The sequence below is a fragment of the Pseudoliparis swirei genome, chromosome 22 (genome assembly GCF_029220125.1).
Source record: "Pseudoliparis swirei isolate HS2019 ecotype Mariana Trench chromosome 22, NWPU_hadal_v1, whole genome shotgun sequence".
NCBI lineage: Eukaryota > Metazoa > Chordata > Actinopteri > Perciformes > Liparidae > Pseudoliparis > Pseudoliparis swirei.
Window position 1 is genome coordinate 1,427,471 of NC_079409.1, and position 22,996 is coordinate 1,450,466.

At 45.4% G+C, this 22,996-nt stretch overlaps 1 protein-coding gene across 2 annotated transcripts in view; it reads left to right on the plus strand.

Annotated features, from left to right (window-relative positions):
* The window catches only part of cpne4a (copine IVa), a 54,708-nt gene that overhangs the window by 18,836 nt on the left and 12,876 nt on the right, over positions 1 to 22,996 (plus strand). The window contains exons 3-7 of one of the 2 annotated variants that reach the window (XM_056443525.1): positions 7,593 to 7,664; positions 7,780 to 7,854; positions 8,646 to 8,729; positions 8,804 to 8,893; positions 22,264 to 22,362. In XM_056443525.1, the coding sequence (XP_056299500.1) occupies positions 7,593 to 7,664; positions 7,780 to 7,854; positions 8,646 to 8,729; positions 8,804 to 8,893; positions 22,264 to 22,362 (420 nt within the window). The remainder of the gene's footprint in view (positions 1 to 7,592; positions 7,665 to 7,779; positions 7,855 to 8,645; positions 8,730 to 8,803; positions 8,894 to 22,263; positions 22,363 to 22,996) is intronic. The other variant, XM_056443526.1, reaches the window with a different exon arrangement.

Sequence of the window (22,996 nt, forward strand, 5' to 3'; positions counted from 1 at the left end):
TGGGGACAGAGTAGAGTCAGAGAGATCACATGTTACATGGGGACAGAGTAGAGTCAGAGATCACATGTTACATGGGGACAGAGTAGAGTCAGAGATCACATGTTACATGGGGACAGAGTAGAGTCAGAGATCACATGTTACATGGGGACAGAGTAGAGTCAGAGATCACATGTTACATGGGGACAGAGTAGAGTCAGAGATCACATGTTACATGGGGACAGAGTAGAGTCAGATCACATGTTACATGGGGACACAGTAGAGTCAGAGATCACATGTTCCTTCGGGACAGAGTAGAGTCAGAGATCACATGTTACATGGGGACAGAGTAGAGTCAGAGATCACATGTTACATGGGGACAGAGTTAGAGGTCAGAGATCACATGTTACATGGGGACGAGTAGAGTCAGAGATCACATGTTACATGGGGACAGAGTAGTGTCAGAGATCACATGTTACATGGGGACAGAGTAGAGTCAGAGATCACATGTTACATGGGGACAGAGTAGAGCCAGAGAGATCACATGTTACATGGGGACAGAGTCGAGTCAGAGATCACATGTTACATGGGGACAGAGTAGAGTCAAAAGATCACATGTTACATGGGGACAGAGTAGAGTCAGAGATCACATGTTACATGGGGACAGAGTAGAGTCAAAAGATCACATGTTACATGGGGACAGAGTAGAGTCAGAGATCACATGTTACATGGGGACAGAGTAGAGTCAGAGATCACATGTTACATGGGGACAGAGTAGAGTCAGAGATCACATGTTACATGGGGACAGAGTAGAGTCAGAGATCACATGTTACATGGGGACAGAGTAGAGTCAGAGATCACATGTTACATGGGGACAGAGTAGAGTCAGAGATCACATGTTACATGGGGACAGAGTAGAGTCAGAGATCACATGTTACATGGTGACAGAGTAGAGTCAGAGATCACATGTTACATGGGGACAGAGTAGAGTCAGAGATCACATGTTACATGGGGACAGAGTAGAGTCAGAGATCACATGTTACATGGGGACAGAGTAGAGTCAAAAGATCACATGTTACATGGGGACAGAGTAGAGTCAGAGATCACATGTTACATGGGGACAGAGTAGAGTCAGAGATCACATGTTACATGGGGACAGAGTAGAGTCAAAGATCACATGTTACATGGGGACAGAGTAGAGTCAGAGATCACATGTTACATGGGGACAGAGAGAGTCAAAAGATCACATGTTACATGGGGACAGAGTAGAGTCAGAGATCACATGTTACATGGGGACAGAGTAGAGTCAAAGATCACATGTTACATGGGGACAGAGTAGAGTCAGAGATCACATGTTACATGGGGACAGAGTAGAGTCAGAGAGATCACATGTTACATGGGGACAGAGTAGAGTCAGAGATCACATGTTACATGGGGTCAGAGTAGAGTCAGAGATCACATGTTACATGGGGACAGAGTAGAGTCAGAGATCACATGTTACATGGGGACAGAGTAGAGTCAAAGATCACATGTTACATGGGGACAGAGTAGAGTCAGAGATCACATGTTACATGGGGACAGAGTAGAGTCAAAAGATCACATGTTACATGGGGACAGAGTAGAGTCAGAGATCACATGTTACATGGGGACAGAGTAGAGTCAGAGATCACATGTTACATGGGGACAGAGTAGAGTCAGAGATCACATGTTACATGGGGACAGTAGAGTCAGAGATCACATGTTACATGGGGACAGAGTAGAGTCAGAGATCACATGTTACATGGGGACAGAGTAGAGTCAGAGAGATCACATGTTACATGGGGACAGAGTAGAGTCAGAGATCACATGTTACATGGGGGACAGAGTAGAGTCAGATCACATGTTACATGGGGACAGAGTAGAGTCAGAGATCACATGTTACATGGGGACAGAGTAGAGTCAGAGATCACATGTTACATGGGGACAGAGTAGTCAGAGATCACATGTTACATGGGGACAGAGTAGAGTCAGAGATCACATGTTACATGGGGACAGAGTAGAGCCAGAGAGATCACATGTTACATGGGGACAGAGTAGTCAGAGATCACATGTTACATGGGGACAGATAGAGTCAGAGATCACATGTTACATGGGGACAGAGTAGATCAAGAGATCACATGTTACATGGGACAGAGTAGACAGAGAACACAATGTACATGGGGACAAGTAAGTCAGAGATCACAATGTTACATGGGGACAGAGTAAGTAACACATGTTACATGGGGACAGAGTAGAGTCAGAGATCACATGTTACATGGGGACAGAGTAAGCAAGATCACATGTTACATGGGGACAGAGTAGGTCAGAGATCACATGTTACATGGGGACAGAGTAGAGCAGAGACACATGACATGGACAGAGTAACAAATGACACATGTTACATGGGGACACATACACAAATACACATGTTACATGGGACAAGTATGATCAAAATACACAATGTACTACAATAGGTCAAGTCACATGTTACAACTACAATAAGTACACAACATGTACAACAATGATAAATCACATGTACATGGGACAAGTGAGCAAAATCACATGTTACATAATGGTCAAGTCACATGTTACAACGATAGACGTCAAATGTACACATGTTACATGGGACAGGTAAGTCAGATACATGTTACATACAAGTACAAGCAGAACACATGTTACACAACGTAGCACACATGTACATGGGACAAGTAGTAACAATGTGACAATAATGTACACAATGTACACAACGTACACAACTTACACAAGGTAAACAACTTACACAACGTACACAATGTACACAATGTACACAACGTACACAACTTACACAACGTACACAACTTACAACGATAATAACGCATAATAACGTATAATAACTTACAACTTAATAATGTACACACCATACAATGTGACACACTTACAGACGATACAATGTACAACGATAATGTACAATGCATAATTTAATAACGTATAGAACGACACAACGTATACCACACAACATACACAATGGCCAATAACGTATACATTTACATAATGTACATAATTTACACAACGTATAATAATGACATACGTACACAATTTACACAATGTACACAATTTACACAACGTACACAATTTACACAATGTACACAATTTACACAACGTATAACGTAACGCTTACAATAACGTATAATGACAATGTACACAACGTACACAATGTACACAATGTACACAATGTACACAACGTACACAATGTACACAACGTACACAACGTACACAACTTACACAACGTACATTGTTAAATGCATACAACGCATAATAACGTACAGGCACATAATGTACACAATTTACACAACGATAATTTACACAACGTGCACAACGTATAATGTACACAACGACACATATAATGTACACAACGACACACAACCAATGCACAACATAATAACAATGTACATAATTTACAATAACGCATAATAACACACACTTAATTTACATAACGTACATAATGTAATAACGACACACCCCATACATAATGTACACAAATAAATACACTTATAACGTATTAATAATGTACAATATAACCAATACACAATGTATTAATAATGCAATAACGTGACATAATGTACACAACGACACAATTAACATACACAATGTACAACTTGCTAATGTATAATAACGCATATTAATGTACACAACGACACGTATTAATGTACACAACTACACAACGTACACAATTTACAGAACGTATACACGTACACACAATGTACAATAACGTATACAATGTACACAACGGCTATTAACGTACACAATGTACACAACGACACAACGTATAACATTGTAATAATAACGCACAATATACACAATTTACACAACGTAATAATGTACACATAACGACACAATTTACATTAATGTAATAATTTACACAACGTATACAATTTACAACGTATATTAATGTACACAACGCATACAACGTATACTATACACTTACACAACGCATAATAACGCACACACTATATACAACGACACAATGTACAACGTACACAATGTACGTACACAACGCATAATAACCACAACATACACAATTTACACAATTTACACAACGTACACAACGTACACAACGTACACAATTTACACAACGTATTAATAATGTACACAACGACAATAATTTACAATGTACACAATTTACACAACGACAATAATTCTATACATAACGTACACAACGTACACAATGTACACAACGCATAATGTAATAATAACTTACACAACGTATAAACCAATGTACACAACGTGACAATAACACAACGGACACAACGCATAATAACGTACACAACGCATTAATGTACACAATGTACACAACGCATAATTTACATAATGCATATAACGTAATAATGTACACAATGTACACAATCATAATAACGATTACCGTAATGTACACACTGTACACAATGTATAATTAACGCATATTAATAACGCATACATGTAACAACGTATCATTAACAATGTACACAATTTACAATAATAACGCATACAACGTATACAATTTATAACGTATATACAATGTACATTAACGTACAATGTACACAACGTATTAATAACTTACACACGACACAGAACGACATAATGTAACATTAACGGTATATAATGTACAATGTACACAACGGTATAATGGCACAATGTACACAATACAGCCGTACACAACATACACAATATTTACACAATGTAACAATTTAACGTACACTATTTGCACAATGTACACAATGACACAATTACACAATGTACACCGTATTAATTTATACAATTAATGTACACACAATTAATAACGTATTAATTACACAACGTATACAATGTAACAATGTAATAATAATGTACACAACGTACAACAACGCATACAATTTACTACAATGTACACAATATACAATAACGTATGCATATTAATGTACACAACGTACATAATGTACAATAACGCATACAATGTACACAATGTACACAATGCATACACAACGTATACAATGTAACACAACGCACACAATGTACACACCGCATACAACGTGACACACTTACATATATTAATAATAACGTATACACGTAATAATGTACACAACGACAATAACGACACAATGTACAATAACGTACACAACGCACACAATGTACAACCAATAACTACACAACGTACACAATTTACACAATGTAAATAACGACACAACGTATACAACGTATTGTACACAATAACGACAATAATGTACACAATGTACACAACGCACAATGCATACCTACATAACGACAACTTACACAATGTAAGCGCATAATAAATATACACAATGTACACAACGACAATAACGCGACAACGTAATAATTTACAATATAACGTATAATGTGGCTAATTGTATACAATACACAATGTACAATTTATACAATGTACACAATGCATACTTATAAAACGCATACAATGTACACAACGACACAACGTACACAACGTACAACGTACACAACATACATAATGTACGATAATGTACACAACGTATATAACAAGGTACACAATGTACACAATGTACACACAATATACATACACGTACACAATGTACACAACTTACACAATGTACACAACTTACACAACGTACACAACTTACAGACGTACACAACGTACACAATGTACACAACGTACACAATGTACACAATGTACACAACGTACACAATGTACACAACGTACACAACGTACACAATGTACACAACGTACACAATGTACACAATGTACACAACGTACACAATTTACACAACGTACACAACGTACACAATGTACACAACGTACACAACGTACACAACGTACACAACGCATAATAATGTACACAACGCATACAATGTACACAACGCACAACGATAATAACGTACACAATGTACACAATGTACACAACGTACACAATGTACACAACGTACACAATGTACACAACGTACACAACGTACACAATGTACACAATTTACACAACGTACACAATTTACACAATGTACACAACAATGTACACAATTTACACAATGTACACAATTTACACAATGTACACAACGTACACAACGTACACAATTTACACAACGTACACAACGTACACAACGTACACAATTTACACAATGTACACAATTTACACAACGTACACAACGTACACAATGTACTGAGCAATACTTACACAATGCTGTACACAACGTACACAATGTACACAACGTACACAATGTACACAACGTACACAATGTACACAACGTACAATAACGTACACAACTTACACAACGCATACAACGCACAATGTAACGCACAACGTGCACAACGTAGTACACAACACACACAATGTACACGTGACGACAATAACATAATATGTACAATAACGACAATGTACACAACGTACACAACTTACACAACGTACACAACGTACACAACGCATACAACAATGTACAATACACACAATGTATAATAACTACACAATTTACACAACGTACACAACTTACACAACGTACACAATGTACACAACGTACACAACTTACACAATTTACATAACGACACAACGCCACAATGCGTGTACACACAACGTACACAACGATACTAATAATGTACACAATTATGTACACGCATACAACAGCATAACATAATGTACACAACGCATAACGCATAACGTACAACGCATGCAACGTACACAACGTACACAATTTACACAACGTACACAATGTACACAACGTACACAACGTACACAACGTACACAATGTACACAATGTACACAATGTACACAACGTACACAACAATGTACACAACGTACACAATGTACACAACGTACACAACGTACACAACGTATAAAACGTATTATAACGTGCCTGACATATAACACGTGTACATAATGCAACACAACGGTGTAACGTATACAACGACACAACGTACAACGACACAATGCCACAATACACAACGTACACTAACTATACACAACGATACAACGTACATAACGTATACACAATAACATATTAATGTACATTAACGTACACAACGTATACACAATTTACACAATGTACACACAACTTACACATAACGCATAATAACTACACAATTTACACAATGTACACAATTTACACAATGCAATAATGTTCAACGCATAATAATTTACACAACGTACACAACGTACACAACGATAATACAACGACACAACATTACACAACGCATACAATGTACACAACGTAACAATTTTAATAACGTACACAATGTACACAATTTACACAATGTACACAACGTACACAATGTACACAACTTACACAACGTACACAATGTACACAATGTACACAACTTACACAACGTACACAATGTACACAACGTACACAATGTACACAACGTACACAACTTACACAATGTACACAACGTACACAACTTACATAAGGTACACAATGTACACAACGTACACAATGTACACAACGTACACAACGTACACAACGTACACAACATACACAACGTACACAACATAACCAATGTACACAACATACACAACATACACAATGTACACAACGTTCCCACAGGAAATGTGAAGACCAGACCAACAGAATCCAGTCTTTGATGTTTCATTGTTTGTTTATTAGTTCGTTAGTAAACATTCTCGTGTCTTCAGATCATCTCCCAGAGGAAACTGTGCAAAGCTCTGCTGAGGCCTGGAGGCACCGTGGGGAAGGCCATCGTCACGGTGAGCCTTCATCACCTTCATCATCATCACCATCACCACCATCATCATCACCATCACCATCATCACGGTGAGCCTTCATCATCATCATCTTCATCATGATGGTTCTTGTCTGCAGATCTCAGCTGAGGAGCTGACAGGGGACGACGACTACATCGAGCTCTCATTCAGCGCCAGGAAGCTGGACGACAAGGTGTGTGTGTGTGTGAGTGTGTGTGTTTGTGTATGTGTGTGTGTGTGTGTGTATATGTGTGTGTGTATATGTGTGTGTGTGTATATGTGTGTGTGTGTGTGTGTATATGTATATATGTGTGTGTATCTGTGTATACATGTGTGTGTGTGTGTGTGTGTGTGTATCTGTATGTGTGTGTGAGTGTGTGTGTGTATCTTTGTGTGTGTGCATGTGTGTGCGTGTGTATGTGTGTGTTTGTGTCTGAGTGTGTGTGTGTGTATCTGTGTATATATGTGTGAGTGTGTGTGTATCTTTGTGTGTGTGTGTATATGTGTATGTGTGTGTGTGTATCTGTGTATATGTGTGTGTGTGAGTGTGTGTGTGTATCTTTGTGTGTGTGTGTGAGTGTGTGTGTATCTGTGTGTGTGTGTGTGTGCATATGTGTGTGTGTGCATATGTGCGTGTGTGTGTGTGTGTGCATATGTGTGTGTGTGAGTGTGTGTGTGTGTATATGTGTGTGTGTGTGTGTATATGTGTGTGTGTATGTGCATATATATGTGTGTGTGTGTGCATATGTGTGTGTGTCTGTGTGTGTGTGTGATAGATCTCTGGCGGGTCAAGCTTCAGACCCTTTGTGTCTGATTCTGCGTTTAAGATTTTCTTCAACAAACAGTTACAAAAAGAGAGAAATGACCTCACTTTTTTGTGTTGTTTATTTACTTAAATTGTTGTTGTTGTTGCCGTAAACACTTTAAAACTATCATGTTGTTGTTGTTGTTTTATTAAAACATTTAATTATTCACGTGTTTTAGGATTTCTTCACTAAATCTGATCCGTTCATGGAAATATACAGAATGAACGAGGACGCCACGATGCAGCTGGTGTACAGGACAGAGGTACACACACACACACACACACACACACACACCCCTCTGTGAAGCTCGTCATCAGTGTTCACTCTTCCTCTCAGACGGTGATGAATAACTTGAACCCGGTGTGGAAAACCTTCAAAGTGTCCCTCAACTCGCTCTGCAGCGGAGACCACGGGCGCAAGCTGCAGGTACACACACACACACACACACACACACACACACACACACACACACACACCACCGTTGAGGCGTCTCACTCGAGTATTTACGCCTCCTCGATGATCTGTGTGCATCTCATGACCTTTTGGAAGCTGCGTTCTCTCTCCTAACCACCAGGGGGCGAGGAGGAAGAGGAGAGGGAGGAGGGGTGAGGAAGATCAACATCCCAGCTGCTGTCATATTCAGTTTAATGAGAACTCCCTCTACCAGCCCCCCCCCCCCCCCCCCACATACCACACACCACACACACCACACACACCACACACACACATACCACACCTTGTAGAAGCCATAATATGATTTGTGTTTACCTGTCTGTTTGGTCATGTTTTGATGACGCAATGTCAGTGGGCGTGACATTATAAATGGCCGGCACCTGAGTTTTGTTTGAGAGCGGAAGGGAAATTGTTTTTAACCGCACCGCACGAGACGCATGCAGAAGCGTATTAAGATATCGCCCTTGGAAAGGCATTGAGAGTTAAGACGGTTTATTTTCTGTTAAAGAGTTTTACTTCATTTTCTGTGATACAATCAAATAGCCTAAAGTGACATTACGAAAAACTGCGCGTTAATCCACCGACCGCCTCTACAATAAGTTAAAAACACCCTCTGAACGCCACAAAGAACGCCAGCAACGTGGATCTGAGTGAAGCCCGGAGTCGCTGTCGCTTCGGATTCATTTGGACTGCAGCCAGAATCTGATCTCACCGGTACCGTGAGTAACGAGCGGACGCGCCGTCTTCTGGACCTGGTTACGATCAAACATTAAAACGGACGAAGGAAATGAAAGAAGTGTTTGATGAGCAGACAAATGAATCCATAAACTGCCTATAAATTACGGAATCAATCAAACTATAGGTCGCAGGACACCGCGGATCAATATCGCTGCACGGAAACAAAGCGCGGACATGCGCACGAACGAGTATAAATAAATAAAGAAGCCACAAAATACTAACGAATATTCCAACAAAAACAGTCGGACTTACTTGGAAAAAATCTGCACAAACGAAAATTAAAGGCTGAGAACGAAAAGTGAAATAATGGCGGAAGGATCTGCATCGGGACTCACTGGAGCCGATAGTATTGAGATGGATCGAATAAACAAAAAAAGAAAGCATTTAAATCACTCAGCGCGACACGTCGAGGGAAACTCTCACACTGCACATGGAACATGAATGAAATAAAAACAATGATGAGAGAGTGTGCTGATGTTGACGTTGTGAATAAAGCTGCAAATGAATTTCTAAAACTGCTGGATGAATTTAAAGAGTCTCATCATTCTGGTCAGTTATTGCTGAGTGAGGATGTGAGAACAAATGAAAACTTGGACTGGTTAGAGCCCAAAATGGCGGATTATGAAGCTTTTATGTCTGAGGTGGATCGATGGTTAAAACTTCAGCCTGACCCACAAAGTCTTGTTGATGCTGGGGACAGCGTCTCACAGACCAGCTCAAGGAGCTCGAAAGGTTCCAAAGGATCCAGATCTTCTTCAGTGGTTTCAGCACGAATGAAGGTAGCTGCAGACAAAGCTGCTCTGCAGGCCAGAGCTGAAGCTCTGAAAAAGAAACATGAACTGGAAACGGAGAAGCATCAGCTGAGTTTAAGAATAGAATCCCTGGACCTGGAAGCAGATCTTGCAGCGGCTGATGCAAGGCTAAAGGCCCTCGAGGAATTTGAAAGTGGAGCCTCAGAATCTGGAAAAGAAACTAAAAACCTGAGATATGCATCTGCCAAAATGGAAGAAAGTCTAACACAACTGGAGTTTGCATGGACAGGAACCATACCTAAAACCCCCTTACAAAGAATGATGGACACTCAGCACCGACCAATAACTGAGCAACCAGCGAGGGCTCCGACAAACCCTCCCACACGTAGAGCTGTGCTTTCTGATGGACCACCCAGACGAGGAGAATCCACTCCCAGACGTGAAATAGCTCAGAGCATCGATCTCACCAACATCATACAGAGACAGACGGACTTGACGGACCTGCTCGTGATACAGCAGAAAGAAGCTAAACTGCCAAGAAGGGAAGTGTTGGTGTTTGACGGCGATCCTCTAACCTTCAGGCCATTTATGAAGGCTTTCGAGCACAACATCGAGGACAAGACCAAGAGCAACGAGGATCGACTGTACTTCCTGGAGCAGTATACGGCTGGACAGCCTAAGGAACTCGTCCAAAGCTGCTTTCACATGAACGGAAGCAAAGCGCCTACTTAAATATCACTTTGGCGATGAATTCAAAATCATATCTGCATACGTCGAAAAGGCCTTGAACTGGAACCAAATACGCACAGAGGATGGAAAAGCACTTCATAGCTACGCCCTCTATCTGAGAGGCTGTGGTAATGCAGTTCAGGACCTACCATACATGTCAGAGCTGGACTCGCCATCCAACATGAAAAGACTTGTTTTCAAACTTCCATTTAAGCTTCGAGAGAAATGGAGATCTGCTGTATGTGACATCACTGAAAGAACACAGCAGAGACCTAAGTTCCATGATCTGGTTCTGTTTATGGAAAGGCAGGTCAGAATCATTCAAGATCCCGTCTTCGGGGATCTACAGGACCCAGCCGGAAGCACGAGTGGGAGAATATCCAAGCGAGACGTACAGTATACGAGACCTAGCAGCAAGAAAAGCTTTGCTACGACTGTTGTACCCAAGACAGAAACCTACCAGAACACTAAGGCACAGGAAGGGGCAGACAGGCCAGAGGGCATCCGGACAGCCATGGACGCCTTCGTCAAGCCTTGTGCTTTCTGTAGAGGAGATCATGTGATGGAAACATGTGAAAGAATAACAAAGATTCCCCATGAGGAGAAAGTCGAGCTGCAAAAGAAAAATGGACTCTGCTTTGCCTGCTTGATCAAAGGTCATATGAGTAAAGAATGCAAGAAACGTCTCACGTGTCGTTCCTGTGAGAAGAAACACCCCACTGTCTTGCATATAGAGAACTTTATTCCAGGAAACACCAAGCCAGCAGCTAAGCAGGTTTCAGACACCAGGAGCAACTACATGGCTAAAGTTTCATCGGCAGCACAAACTGCTCTGGTGTCATCAGCAGCACACACAGGGGACAGAACCACAGACTACAAGCTAGCAGTGGTACCTGTCAAGATAAAGAGCCATAAAGGCAGCTGTCTGATAGAAACATATGCATTTCTAGACTCTGGAAGCACGGCCACCTTTGTCACCGAAAACTGATGGAGCAGTTGTCTGTCAGAGGAAAGAAAACAGATCTTACTCCGAACAATGGGTCATGAAAAGCCTGTGAAGACCCATGTGATAAGAGGACTGGAAGTATGCAGCCTGGATGGCAACAGCTTCATAGGGCTTCCAGAAGTCTTCACACAAAAGGCCATTCCTGTCAGTCAAGAGAACATTCCGACGGAAATGGACATAAAAGGATGGTCTTACCTAAAGGAGGTCCACTTGAGGCCCATCAGGGCAGAAGTAGGCCTATTGATTGGTGCAAATGTCCCAAAGGCCCTGGAACCACTGAGAGTGATCAGTAGCCAAGGTGAGGGGCCCTACGCAGTCCTGACGAGCCTAGGCTGGACTATAAACGGACCTCTCTGCAGTACTGCACCTATGGATGAGCATGGTCGACCACAGATAACATCCAATATCAGTGGCCAAGCTGGAAGAGCTCCTTATACAACAATACAACCAGGACTTCTCAGAGCTGGCCTACAATGAAAAACAAGAACACTCATTTGAAGACAAGAAATTCCTGCATGTGATGAACAGTTCAGTCAAAAGGAAAGAAGGCCACTATGAACTACGACTTCCGTTCCGTCAGGATAACATCAGCCTGCCAAACAACAGGAAGGTGGCGGAACAAAGAGTATTAGGCCTTGCCCGCAGATTCCAGAAAGATGAAGCCTTTCGGAAAGACTATAACAGCTTCATGAGTGATGTCTTGAGGAAAGGGCATGCAGAAAGAGTGCCCGAGGAACAACTCCCCCGGAAAGACGGAAGACTGTGGTACATTCCCCACCATGGTGTCTACCACAAAAGAAAGAAGACAATCCGGGTGGTGTTCGATTGTACCTCTTCATTCCAAGGAACCTCCCTGAATAGTGAGCTGCTGCAGGGTCCCGACCTTACGAACACCTTGCTGGGTGTACTCCTCCGATTCCGACAGGAACCAGTAGCAGTGATGGGAGACATAGAAGGAATGTTCCATCAAGTAAGAATACCTAGAGATGATGTGGACTTCCTTAGATTCCTGTGGTGGCCAGATGGTGACACCAACCAACCGCTAGCAGAGTACCGGATGACGGTGCATCTCTTTGGAGCGGTCTCATCACCGAGCTGTGCCAAAGCACTGAAACGGACAGCTGATAATGAAGGAAAGTGTAGTCCTGAAGTCGTCAACACCATTCGTCACAACTTCTGTGTAGACGACTGCCTCAAATCCGTCCCAAGCGAGAGTCAAGCAATCTGTCTGGTGAAGGAGCTCAGATCAGTCTGCACCACAGGTGGATTTAAACTCACCAAATGGACCAGTAACAGTCGAGCAGTCCTTGCCTCTGTTCCAGCGGAGGAGAGAGCAAAAGAGGTCAAAGATCTCGACCTCGACAAAGACAAACTGCCCATAGAAAGGGCTCTTGGCATGCGATGGGACATTGAGTCCGACACATTCTTCTTCTCTATCACCCCGAAACAACCATCAGTCACCCGCAGAAGCATTTTGTCCCCCCCCCCCCCCCCGGCTGGCCCTCCAGCAGACAAGGGAAACGTTGTGTGGCCCTCTCAGGAAAAAGTTTGGGGACCCCTGGTTAAGACGGTTTATTTTCTGTTAAAGAGTTTTACTTCATTTTCTGTGATACAATAAAATAGCCTAAAGTGACATTAGGATAAACTGCGCGTTAATCCACCGACCGCCTCTACACACACCACACACCACACACCACACACACACACATACCACACACACCACACACGCACACACACAGATACACACACCACACACACCACACACACACATACCACACACACAGATACACACACACCCCACACACCCCACACACACAGATAAGGCCTACCTGGAGGAAGTTGCTGATCTGTCACTCTGGTGCCAGGACAACAGCCTCATCATGAATGTCACCAAAACTAAGGAGCTGATTGTGGACTTTAGGAGGGCACAACAACAGAGGACGTACTCACCACTGGGGATTAACGGGACTACTGTGGAGAGGGTGAGCGGGTATAAATACTGGGAGTCCACATCACGAGGATCTGACATGGTCAACAAACACAGACACTCTGGTGAGAAAGGCAAGGCAGCGCCTCTACCACCTCAGGCAGCTGAGGAAATTTAAAGTTTCCCAGAGGATCCTTCAGTCCTTCTACTCTGGGCTGTAGAGAGCGCCCTGACAGGAAGCATCACAGCCTGGTTTGGCAACTGCTCGCTCAGGACAGGAAGGCTCTGCAGAGTGGTGCGTTCGGCTGAGCGCACTATTGGAACTACACTCCCACCCTGCAGGACTTGTACACCAGGAGGTGCAGAACCAGAGCCGGCAGGATCATGAAGGATCCTCACCACCCCAACAACAGACTGTTTCAGCTGCTGCGGTCAGGCAGGCGCCTCCGTAGTCACGCTTGCAAGAACAGAGAGACTGAGACGGAGTTTCTTTCCTCAGGCCATCAGGACTGTGAACTCCGACCTCACCAGGACCCCATAGACCCACACAACTGCCCCTCTTAGGCACACACACACACACACACACACACACACACACTTGTAAATATTGTGTTGTTTTTTATTGTAAATAGTGTGTACTTGTTGCCCTTGCACATTCCTGCTGAGCATTGCCACTTTCATTTCACTGCACACCCTGTGTGTATGTGACAAATAAAACATCTTGAATCTTGAATCTTGATCTTGATACACACACCATACCACACACACCACACACACACATACCACACACACCACACACACACATACCACACACACCACACCACACACGCACACACACAGATACACACACCACACACACCACACACACACATACCACACACACACCACACACACACATACCACACACACACGCACACACACAGATACACATACCACACACACCACACACACACACACACACACACACACACACACGCACACACCACACACACCACACACACACATACCACACACACACATACACACGGAAACACACACACACACACACACACACCACACATTCATATATTCATAGAATAACACTCACACTCTAATTAGTTTGCCCACTTGATTCCTTTCTTCTTCTTCTTCTCTTTTTCCTTATTCTCTCAGTTTGTTCGTTGTTATAATTAGTTTCATCAAAGACACAGGCAGAGCACACACACAAGTCTTCTTCACCATTTATTCATAGAACACCAATAACACCATTCTTACCAGGGTCTTCTTCACTTTCTTCTTCTCTTTCTCTTAGTCTTCTCTTTGAGTCTCTTCTTCCTTATTCTTCTTCACGTTTCTTCTTCTTAGTCTTCGTTGTTATAATTAGTTTCATCAAAGGAGCATTTGGACTCAGGCAGAGAGCTCACCAGAAGTCTTCTCAGGTGAGTCTTTTTGAAGGTGTCTTCTTTGAAGAGTTCACTAGGGATGAGAGTGACAGGTGTCTCTTGGTGAGTGACAGGTGTCTCTCAGGTGAGTGACAGGTCTCTTGAGTGACAGGTGTCTCTTGGTGAGTGACAGGTGTCTCTGTGAGTGACAGGTGTCTCAGCAGTGAGTGACAGGTGTCTCAGTGAGTGACAGGTGTCTCTCTGGTGAGTGACAGGTGTCTCTGGTGAGTGACAGGTGTCTCTGTGGTGAGTGACAGGTGTCTCTGGTGAGTGACAGGTGTCTCTGTGAGTGACAGGTGTCTCTCTGGTGAGTGACAGGTGTCTCTGTGGTGAGTGACAGGTGTCTCTCAGGTGAGTGACAGGTGTCTCTCAGGTGAGTGACAGGTGTCTCTGTGGTGAGTGACAGGTGTCTCTCTGGTGAGTGACAGGTGTCTCTCAGGTGAGTGACAGGTGTCTCTGTGGTGAGTGACAGGTGTCTCTGTGGTGAGTGACAGGTGTCTCTCAGGTGAGTGACAGGTGTCTCTCAGGTGAGTGACAGGTGTCTCTCTGGTGAGTGACAGGTGTCTCTGTGGTGAGTGACAGGTGTCTCTGTGGTGAGTGACAGGTGTCTCTGTGGTGAGTGACAGGTGTCTCTCAGGTGAGTGACAGGTGTCTCTGTGGTGAGTGACAGGTGTCTCTCTGGTGAGTGACAGGTGTCTCTGTGGTGAGTGACAGGTGTCTCTCAGGTGAGTGACAGGTGTCTCTCTGGTGAGTGACAGGTGTCTCTCAGGTGAGTGACAGGTGTCTCTCTGGTGAGTGACAGGTGTCTCTCTGGTGAGTGACAGGTGTCTCTGTGGTGAGTGACAGGTGCCTCTGTGGTGAGTGACAGGTGTCTCTCTGGTGAGTGACAGGTGTCTCTCAGGTGAGTGACAGGTGTCTCTGTGATGAGTGACAGGTGTCTCTGTGGTGAGTGACAGGTGTCTCTCAGGTGAGTGACAGGTGTCTCTCTGGTGAGTGACAGGTGTCTCTGTGGTGAGTGACAGGTGTCTCTCTGGTGAGTGACAGGTGTCTCTGTGGTGAGTGACAGGTGTCTCTCTGGTGAGTGACAGGTGTCTCTGTGGTGAGTGACAGGTGTCTCTCTGGTGAGTGACAGGTGTCTCTCAGGTGAGTGACAGGTGTCTCAGGTGAGTGACAGGTGTCTCTGTGGTGAGTGACAGGTGTCTCTCTGGTGAGTGACAGGTGTCTCTCAGGTGAGTGACAGGTGTCTCTGTGGTGAGTGACAGGTGTCTCTCTGGTGAGTGACAGGTGTCTCTGTGGTGAGTGACAGGTGTCTCTCTGGTGAGTGACAGGTGTCTCTCTGGTGAGTGACAGGTGTCTCTGTGGTGAGTGACAGGTGTCTCTGTGGTGAGTGACAGGTGTCTCTCTGGTGAGTGACAGGTGTCTCTGTGGTGAGTAAGTAAGTAAGTAAGTAAGTAAGTAAAAGTTTATTTATATAGCGCCCTTCGCAGTACGAATACACAGAGTGCTTTACAATAAAAACAGTAAAAACAGTACAACATCATCAATATCATCATGTTAAGCATAGCAGCAAGGTGCAGAAGCCAGTGCTACATTACAAATTGCGGGTGCATTACCTCCAGTACACAAGACTTTTGAGCAGTCACAAACGCAGTAGAAGAAACCAACAAACAGTAAATTAAACATAGAGAGCAGAAAACCGATAACACACAGAAACCTAACCCAGAAATGCCTGTTTGTAGAGATGTGTTTTAGCTGATTTCTGAAGCTATTTTCGGACTGAGCTGCTCTCAACACCTGCGGAAGTGTGTTCCACAGGCGTGGGGCCACTGCAGCAAAGGACCGATCGCCTTTGTTTTTAATCGTGCGCGGCACTGCCAGGAGCCCCTGGTCAGCTGACCGTAAGGACCGGCTGGGGGTGTGCTGTATGATGAGGTCATGTATATAACTGGGGGCGAGGCCGTGTATGGACTTAAAGGTAAAGAGAAGTACTTTGTACTGGATTGGTAACCAGTGTAGGGCAGCCAGTATAGGGGTAATGTGACACGATTTCTTTGACCTGGTGAGTAATCTGGCAGCTGCATTTTGAACCAGTTGGAGGCGGTTTATGGATGCCTGGTTTAGACAGGTGAACAGTGAGTTGCAATAATCCAGTCTGGAGGATACAAAGGCATGTATAGCCATTTCCATCTCAGAGTGGGCGATGATGGAACGCAATTTCGCGATGTTTCGCAGGTGGAAAAAGCAATTGCGACTCAGAGTCATGACGTGTTTATCCAGCAGCATTGCCTGGTCAAATGAATACCGAGGTTTTTAATGGTTGGGTGGACATTATTTTGAGAGGGCCCAGATGTTCTAGTACCCTGGCTGTGGTGCCATCGAGGCGATGACCAACACCTCGGTCTTGGTTGCATTTAACTGCAGGAGGTTGTTAGCCATCCAACCCCGATGGCGGCTAAACACTCCATCAGGATGCTGAGGGACTGCATTTGCTCCGGTTTAAAAGAGCAAAGCAGCTGGATGTCGTCAGCATAAAGGTGGTATGTGATGCCAGAGAATGTTCTGATCAGCTGACCCAATGGGATCAGGTATAGGGCAAACAGTAACGGGCCAGCACCGAGCCTTGTGGTACCCGCAGTGCAGAGGGGCGGAGTCGGATTTATATGGACCAGCTGACACTGAGAAATGTCTCTCACTGAGGTAAGAGGCAAACCATTTTAGTGCTAGACCTGACACCCCAACCCAGTTCTTTAGCCTATCTAGGAGAATACTATGGTCGACTGTGTCAAAAGCTGCACTCAGGTCTAGCAGGACCAGAACAGAACTTTTGCCACAGTCGGAGGCCATCATGATGTCATTAGATACTCCAAGAAGGGCAGACTCGGTGGAGTGTTTCTTACGGAAACCGGATTGAAACTTGTCACCAATGTTGTGTGTGGCCAGGTGGAGGTTAAGTTGGTTAGCTACAACTTTCTCCAGTACCTTTGAAATAAAAGGTAGCTTAGATATGGGCCTGTAGTTTAGAGGAGAGGAGGGTCCAGGTTGGGCTTTTGAGGAGAGGTTGGACAGCCGCCTGCTTAAAATAAGAAGGCACCACACCCGTGACCAGAGACATGTTTATAATTTTGACCAGACTGGGGGCAACAGAAGAGATAGCTTCTTTTAGCAGGGAGGTGGGCAGGATGTCTAGGGGACTAGAGGAGGTCTTCATGGTATTTACTACCTCCAACACCTCCTCCAGCTCAACAGGTGAGAAGTTGCTCATTGATGGTACAGAAACTGGACTGGGGACCGGGGGGCAGGGGGAGGGGGTGATGTTGGCTCTAACATCTGCAATCTTGTTTACAAAAAACAACAGGAAGGTGTTACATTCCTTGTCTGAAGACACAGGAATCGATGGAAGAGGGCGAGCCACGATTTTGCTGATGGTGTTAAATAACACTTTGGGGTTGTTTTTGCTGGAGATAATGAGGTTTTTAAAGTAAGCAGCCCTAGTAGTTTCCACCAGAGTGTTAAAATCAGCTGTGAGATCTTTATAGAAGAGTCGATGGACTTCTAGGTTAGCAGCTCTCCACCGTCTCTCAGCTCTGCGCCGTTGTAGCCTGAGCGCATAGATTTCCTCATTCATCCAGGGAGATGGATTAGTTGGACGGACAGAGCGAGTGACAAGGGGAGCTACACTATCCAGAATGGCTGCGCAGTGGGCGTTAAACAAGCTCACTGCGCAGTCCACGTCATCAGACTGCGCCATCAAAACATTGCTGGGGAAACTAGTTCTGAAATTCACTACAGCTTTGTTATTTATAATGCGAGATATTTTCACACGTTTTCTGGCACAAAATCATTGTCGAAAGATAAACTGAACATTACGGACATGTGGTCAGATAACAGCATATCTTCAATGCATACATTGTGAATATTTAGCGCGAGTGAAGACAAGGTCCAGTGTATTACTTTTCTCGTGGGTCGGACAAGACACATGTTGGATGAAGTTGAAAGAGTCCGCAAGGTTAATGAAGTCCACAGCGAATGTATCCGCGCTCTTGTTAACGTGGATGTTAAAGTCCCCGAGCATGAGGATCCTATCGTAGCGGATAATGGACGCCAGAAAGTCACCAAAGTCAGCCAGGAAGGATCTGTTTTTGCCGGGGGGACGATAGACAAGGACGCAGAGGAAAGGATTTTTGCGACCAACTTTGTTGATGAGGATTTCAAACGAGGAGTAGGCTTTATAGTTCACCGTCCGAGAGTGAAAACTGCTCCGGTAGATAGTAGCCAGACCTCCGCCTGAGCCGGACGCTCTCGGAGCGCAGGAGTAGGAGCAGTCTTGTGGGCAGAGTTCATTCAGCGAGGTGAAATCGTCTGACTTCTGCCAGCTTTCTGTGATGTGGAGGAAGTCCAGATGCCTTGTAACAAAGAGGTCTTTTAGAACAAAAGATTTGTTTTTGATCGATCTTGCATTTATCAGTCCGATATCGATGCGGTCCGAACCAGCTCTGCCGAAGGTTGACGCCCGGGGAAGGGGCTGCAGCCACCTAGGACGGCTCTCCCTCCCGGCTCGCTCACACGCAGGCAGCAATGTCACACTCGTGGGCGAGAGATGAACGTTTCCTCCCGGCACTGGAGAAATCCTCGAGTGCGCTCGATGGTGGGGTACAGGAGCAAACGCCGGCAGGTGTGATGTTGACGCCGGGAGGACGGGTCGCAGACATGACAGCCTCCTGCAGGGACCAGCAGCGTTGGAGATGGCGTGAAGTGAGGACAGAGAGCGGCCTCTGGATTGTTCCCGGAGCCTCACCGCGGATCCAGCCCGTCTACTCCTTCTCCTGGACTTTCTCGGCCGGGTGCAGCTGCAGGATAGCTTCCAGATGCCGCCGGGGATTGTACGATGCAGGTGACGGTGGGAACTCCATTGTTGGGGTCGATGAGACAGCGAGCCCAGCACCGATGCACGGATGTTGAATAAGGTATGGAAATCATACACTAACACAGATGTAGCACCGTTCTCAGCGAGCGATGAGTAAATAAAAATCACAGCAAACAAAACGAAGAACCAGCTCAGACGGCCAGCTGCCTGCATAGGCGCGACCATCAAAGTGTAGGAGGGGCCAAGTGCGCCGGAAAACAGTGACAGGTGTCTCTGGTGAGTGACAGGTGTCTCTCTGGTGAGTGACAGGTGTCTCTGTGGTGAGTGACAGGTGTCTCTCTGGTGAGTGACAGGTGTCTCTGTGGTGAGTGACAGGTGTCTCTGTGGTGAGTGACAGGTGTCTCTGTGGTGAGTGACAGGTGTCTCTGGTGAGTGACAGGTGTCTCTCTGGTGAGTGACAGGTGTCTCTGTGGTGAGTGACAGGTGTCTCTCAGGTGAGTGACAGGTGTCTCTGTGGTGAGTGACAGGTGTCTCTGTGGTGAGTGACAGGTGTCTCTCTGGTGAGTGACAGGTGTCTCTGTGGTGAGTGACAGGTGTCTCTGTGGTGAGTGACAGGTGTCTCTCAGGTGAGTGACAGGTGTCTCTCTGGTGAGTGACAGGTGTCTCTGTGGTGAGTGACAGGTGTCTCTCTGGTGAGTGACAGGTGTCTCTCTGGTGAGTGACAGGTGTCTCTGTGGTGAGTGACAGGTGTCTCTCTGGTGAGTGACAGGTGTCTCTCTGGTGAGTGACAGGTGTCTCTCAGGTGAGTGACAGGTGTCTCTGTGGTGAGTGACAGGTGTCTCTGTGGTGAGTGACAGGTGTCTCTGTGGTGAGTGACAGGTGTCTCTGTGGTGAGTGACAGGTGTCTCTGTGGTGAGTGACAGGTGTCTCTCTGGTGAGTGACAGGTGTCTCTGTGGTGAGTGACAGGTGTCTCTCTGGTGAGTGACAGGTGTCTCTGTGGTGAGTGACAGGTGTCTCTGTGGTGAGTGACAGGTGTCTCTGTGGTGAGTGACAGGTGTCTCTCTGGTGAGTGACAGGTGTCTCTGTGGTGAGTGACAGGTGTCTCTGTGGTGAGTGACAGGTGTCTCTCTGGTGAGTGACAGGTGTCTCTGTGGTGAGTGACAGGTGTCTCTCTGGTGAGTGACAGGTGTCTCTGTGGTGAGTGACAGGTGTCTCTCAGGTGAGTGACAGGTGTCTCTCAGGTGAGTGACAGGTGTCTCTCTGGTGAGTGACAGGTGTCTCTCAGGTGAGTGACAGGTGTCTCTCTGGTGAGTGACAGGTGTCTCTGTGGTGAGTGACAGGTGTCTCTCTGGTGAGTGACAGGTGTCTCTCAGGTGAGTGACAGGTGTCTCTCTGGTGAGTGACAGGTGTCTCTCAGGTGAGTGACAGGTGTCTCTCTGGTGAGTGACAGGTGTCTCTCAGGTGAGTGACAGGTGTCTCTCAGGTGAGTGACAGGTGTCTCTGTGGTGAGTGACAGGTGTCTCTGGTGAGTGACAGGTGTCTCTCAGGTGAGTGACAGGTGTCTCTCTGGTGAGTGACAGGTGTCTCTCAGGTGAGTGACAGGTGTCTCTGTGGTGAGTGACAGGTGTCTCTCTGGTGAGTGACAGGTGTCTCTCTGGTGAGTGACAGGTGTCTCTCAGGTGAGTGACAGGTGTCTCTGTGGTGAGTGACAGGTGTCTCTCTGGTGAGTGACAGGTGTCTCTCAGGTGAGTGACAGGTGTCTCTGTGGTGAGTGACAGGTGTCTCTCAGGGGAGTGACAGGTGTCTCTCTGGTGAGTGACAGGTGTCTCTCAGGTGAGTGACAGGTGTCTCTCTGGTGAGTGACTCAGATGTCACTCAGGTGTCTCTGTTTTTTTGTCCACCCAGTGCACCGTTTGGGACTGGGACTCCAACGGGAAGCACGACTACATCGGAGAGTTCGAGGCCTCGTTCAACGAGATGAGAGGAGCCATCGATGGACGGCAGGTAGGAGACACAAGGAGACGAGATGCTAGGTGGTGAGATACAAGGAGGTGCGATACAAGGAGGTGAGATACAAGGAGACGAGATGCGAGGAGACGAGATGCGAGGAGACGAGATGCAAGGAGACGAGATACAAGGTGGTGAGACACAAGGAGTGTAGTTCTTTGTTTGTATCTTATTATATTTGAATGTTTTGTACTATCTGGACCTTCAGTCTGTAATAAATGATTAATTGATTGATTGAGACATCTCCACTTCCACTTCTTAAATACGGTCTATGCTACCAACACATTCAACAGCGCCCCCTAGGGATCGAGAGGATCCTTCGTGCCCCGGTCCTTCGTGCCCCGGTCCTTCGTGCCCCGGTCCTTCGGGCCCCGGTCCAATTAAAAGCCTTATCAGCGCTCCTCGGGGCCCGACAGCTCTTGTCCGCAGACGGCGTGATTAGTGCTAACGAAGACACGCGGCATGTAGTGGGCGCTAATTAAAGTGCTCGGCTAACGGCGCTCGTGGCTGTAACGAGGCTTCATCCTCAGGACTCAGTGAAGCAGGTCTGTTCCTCCTCCTCTCTTCCTGCAGCAGGAGGAGAAACGATGCCAGCACCTCCTCCTCTTCATCTGCTCTGGTGAGACCTCAG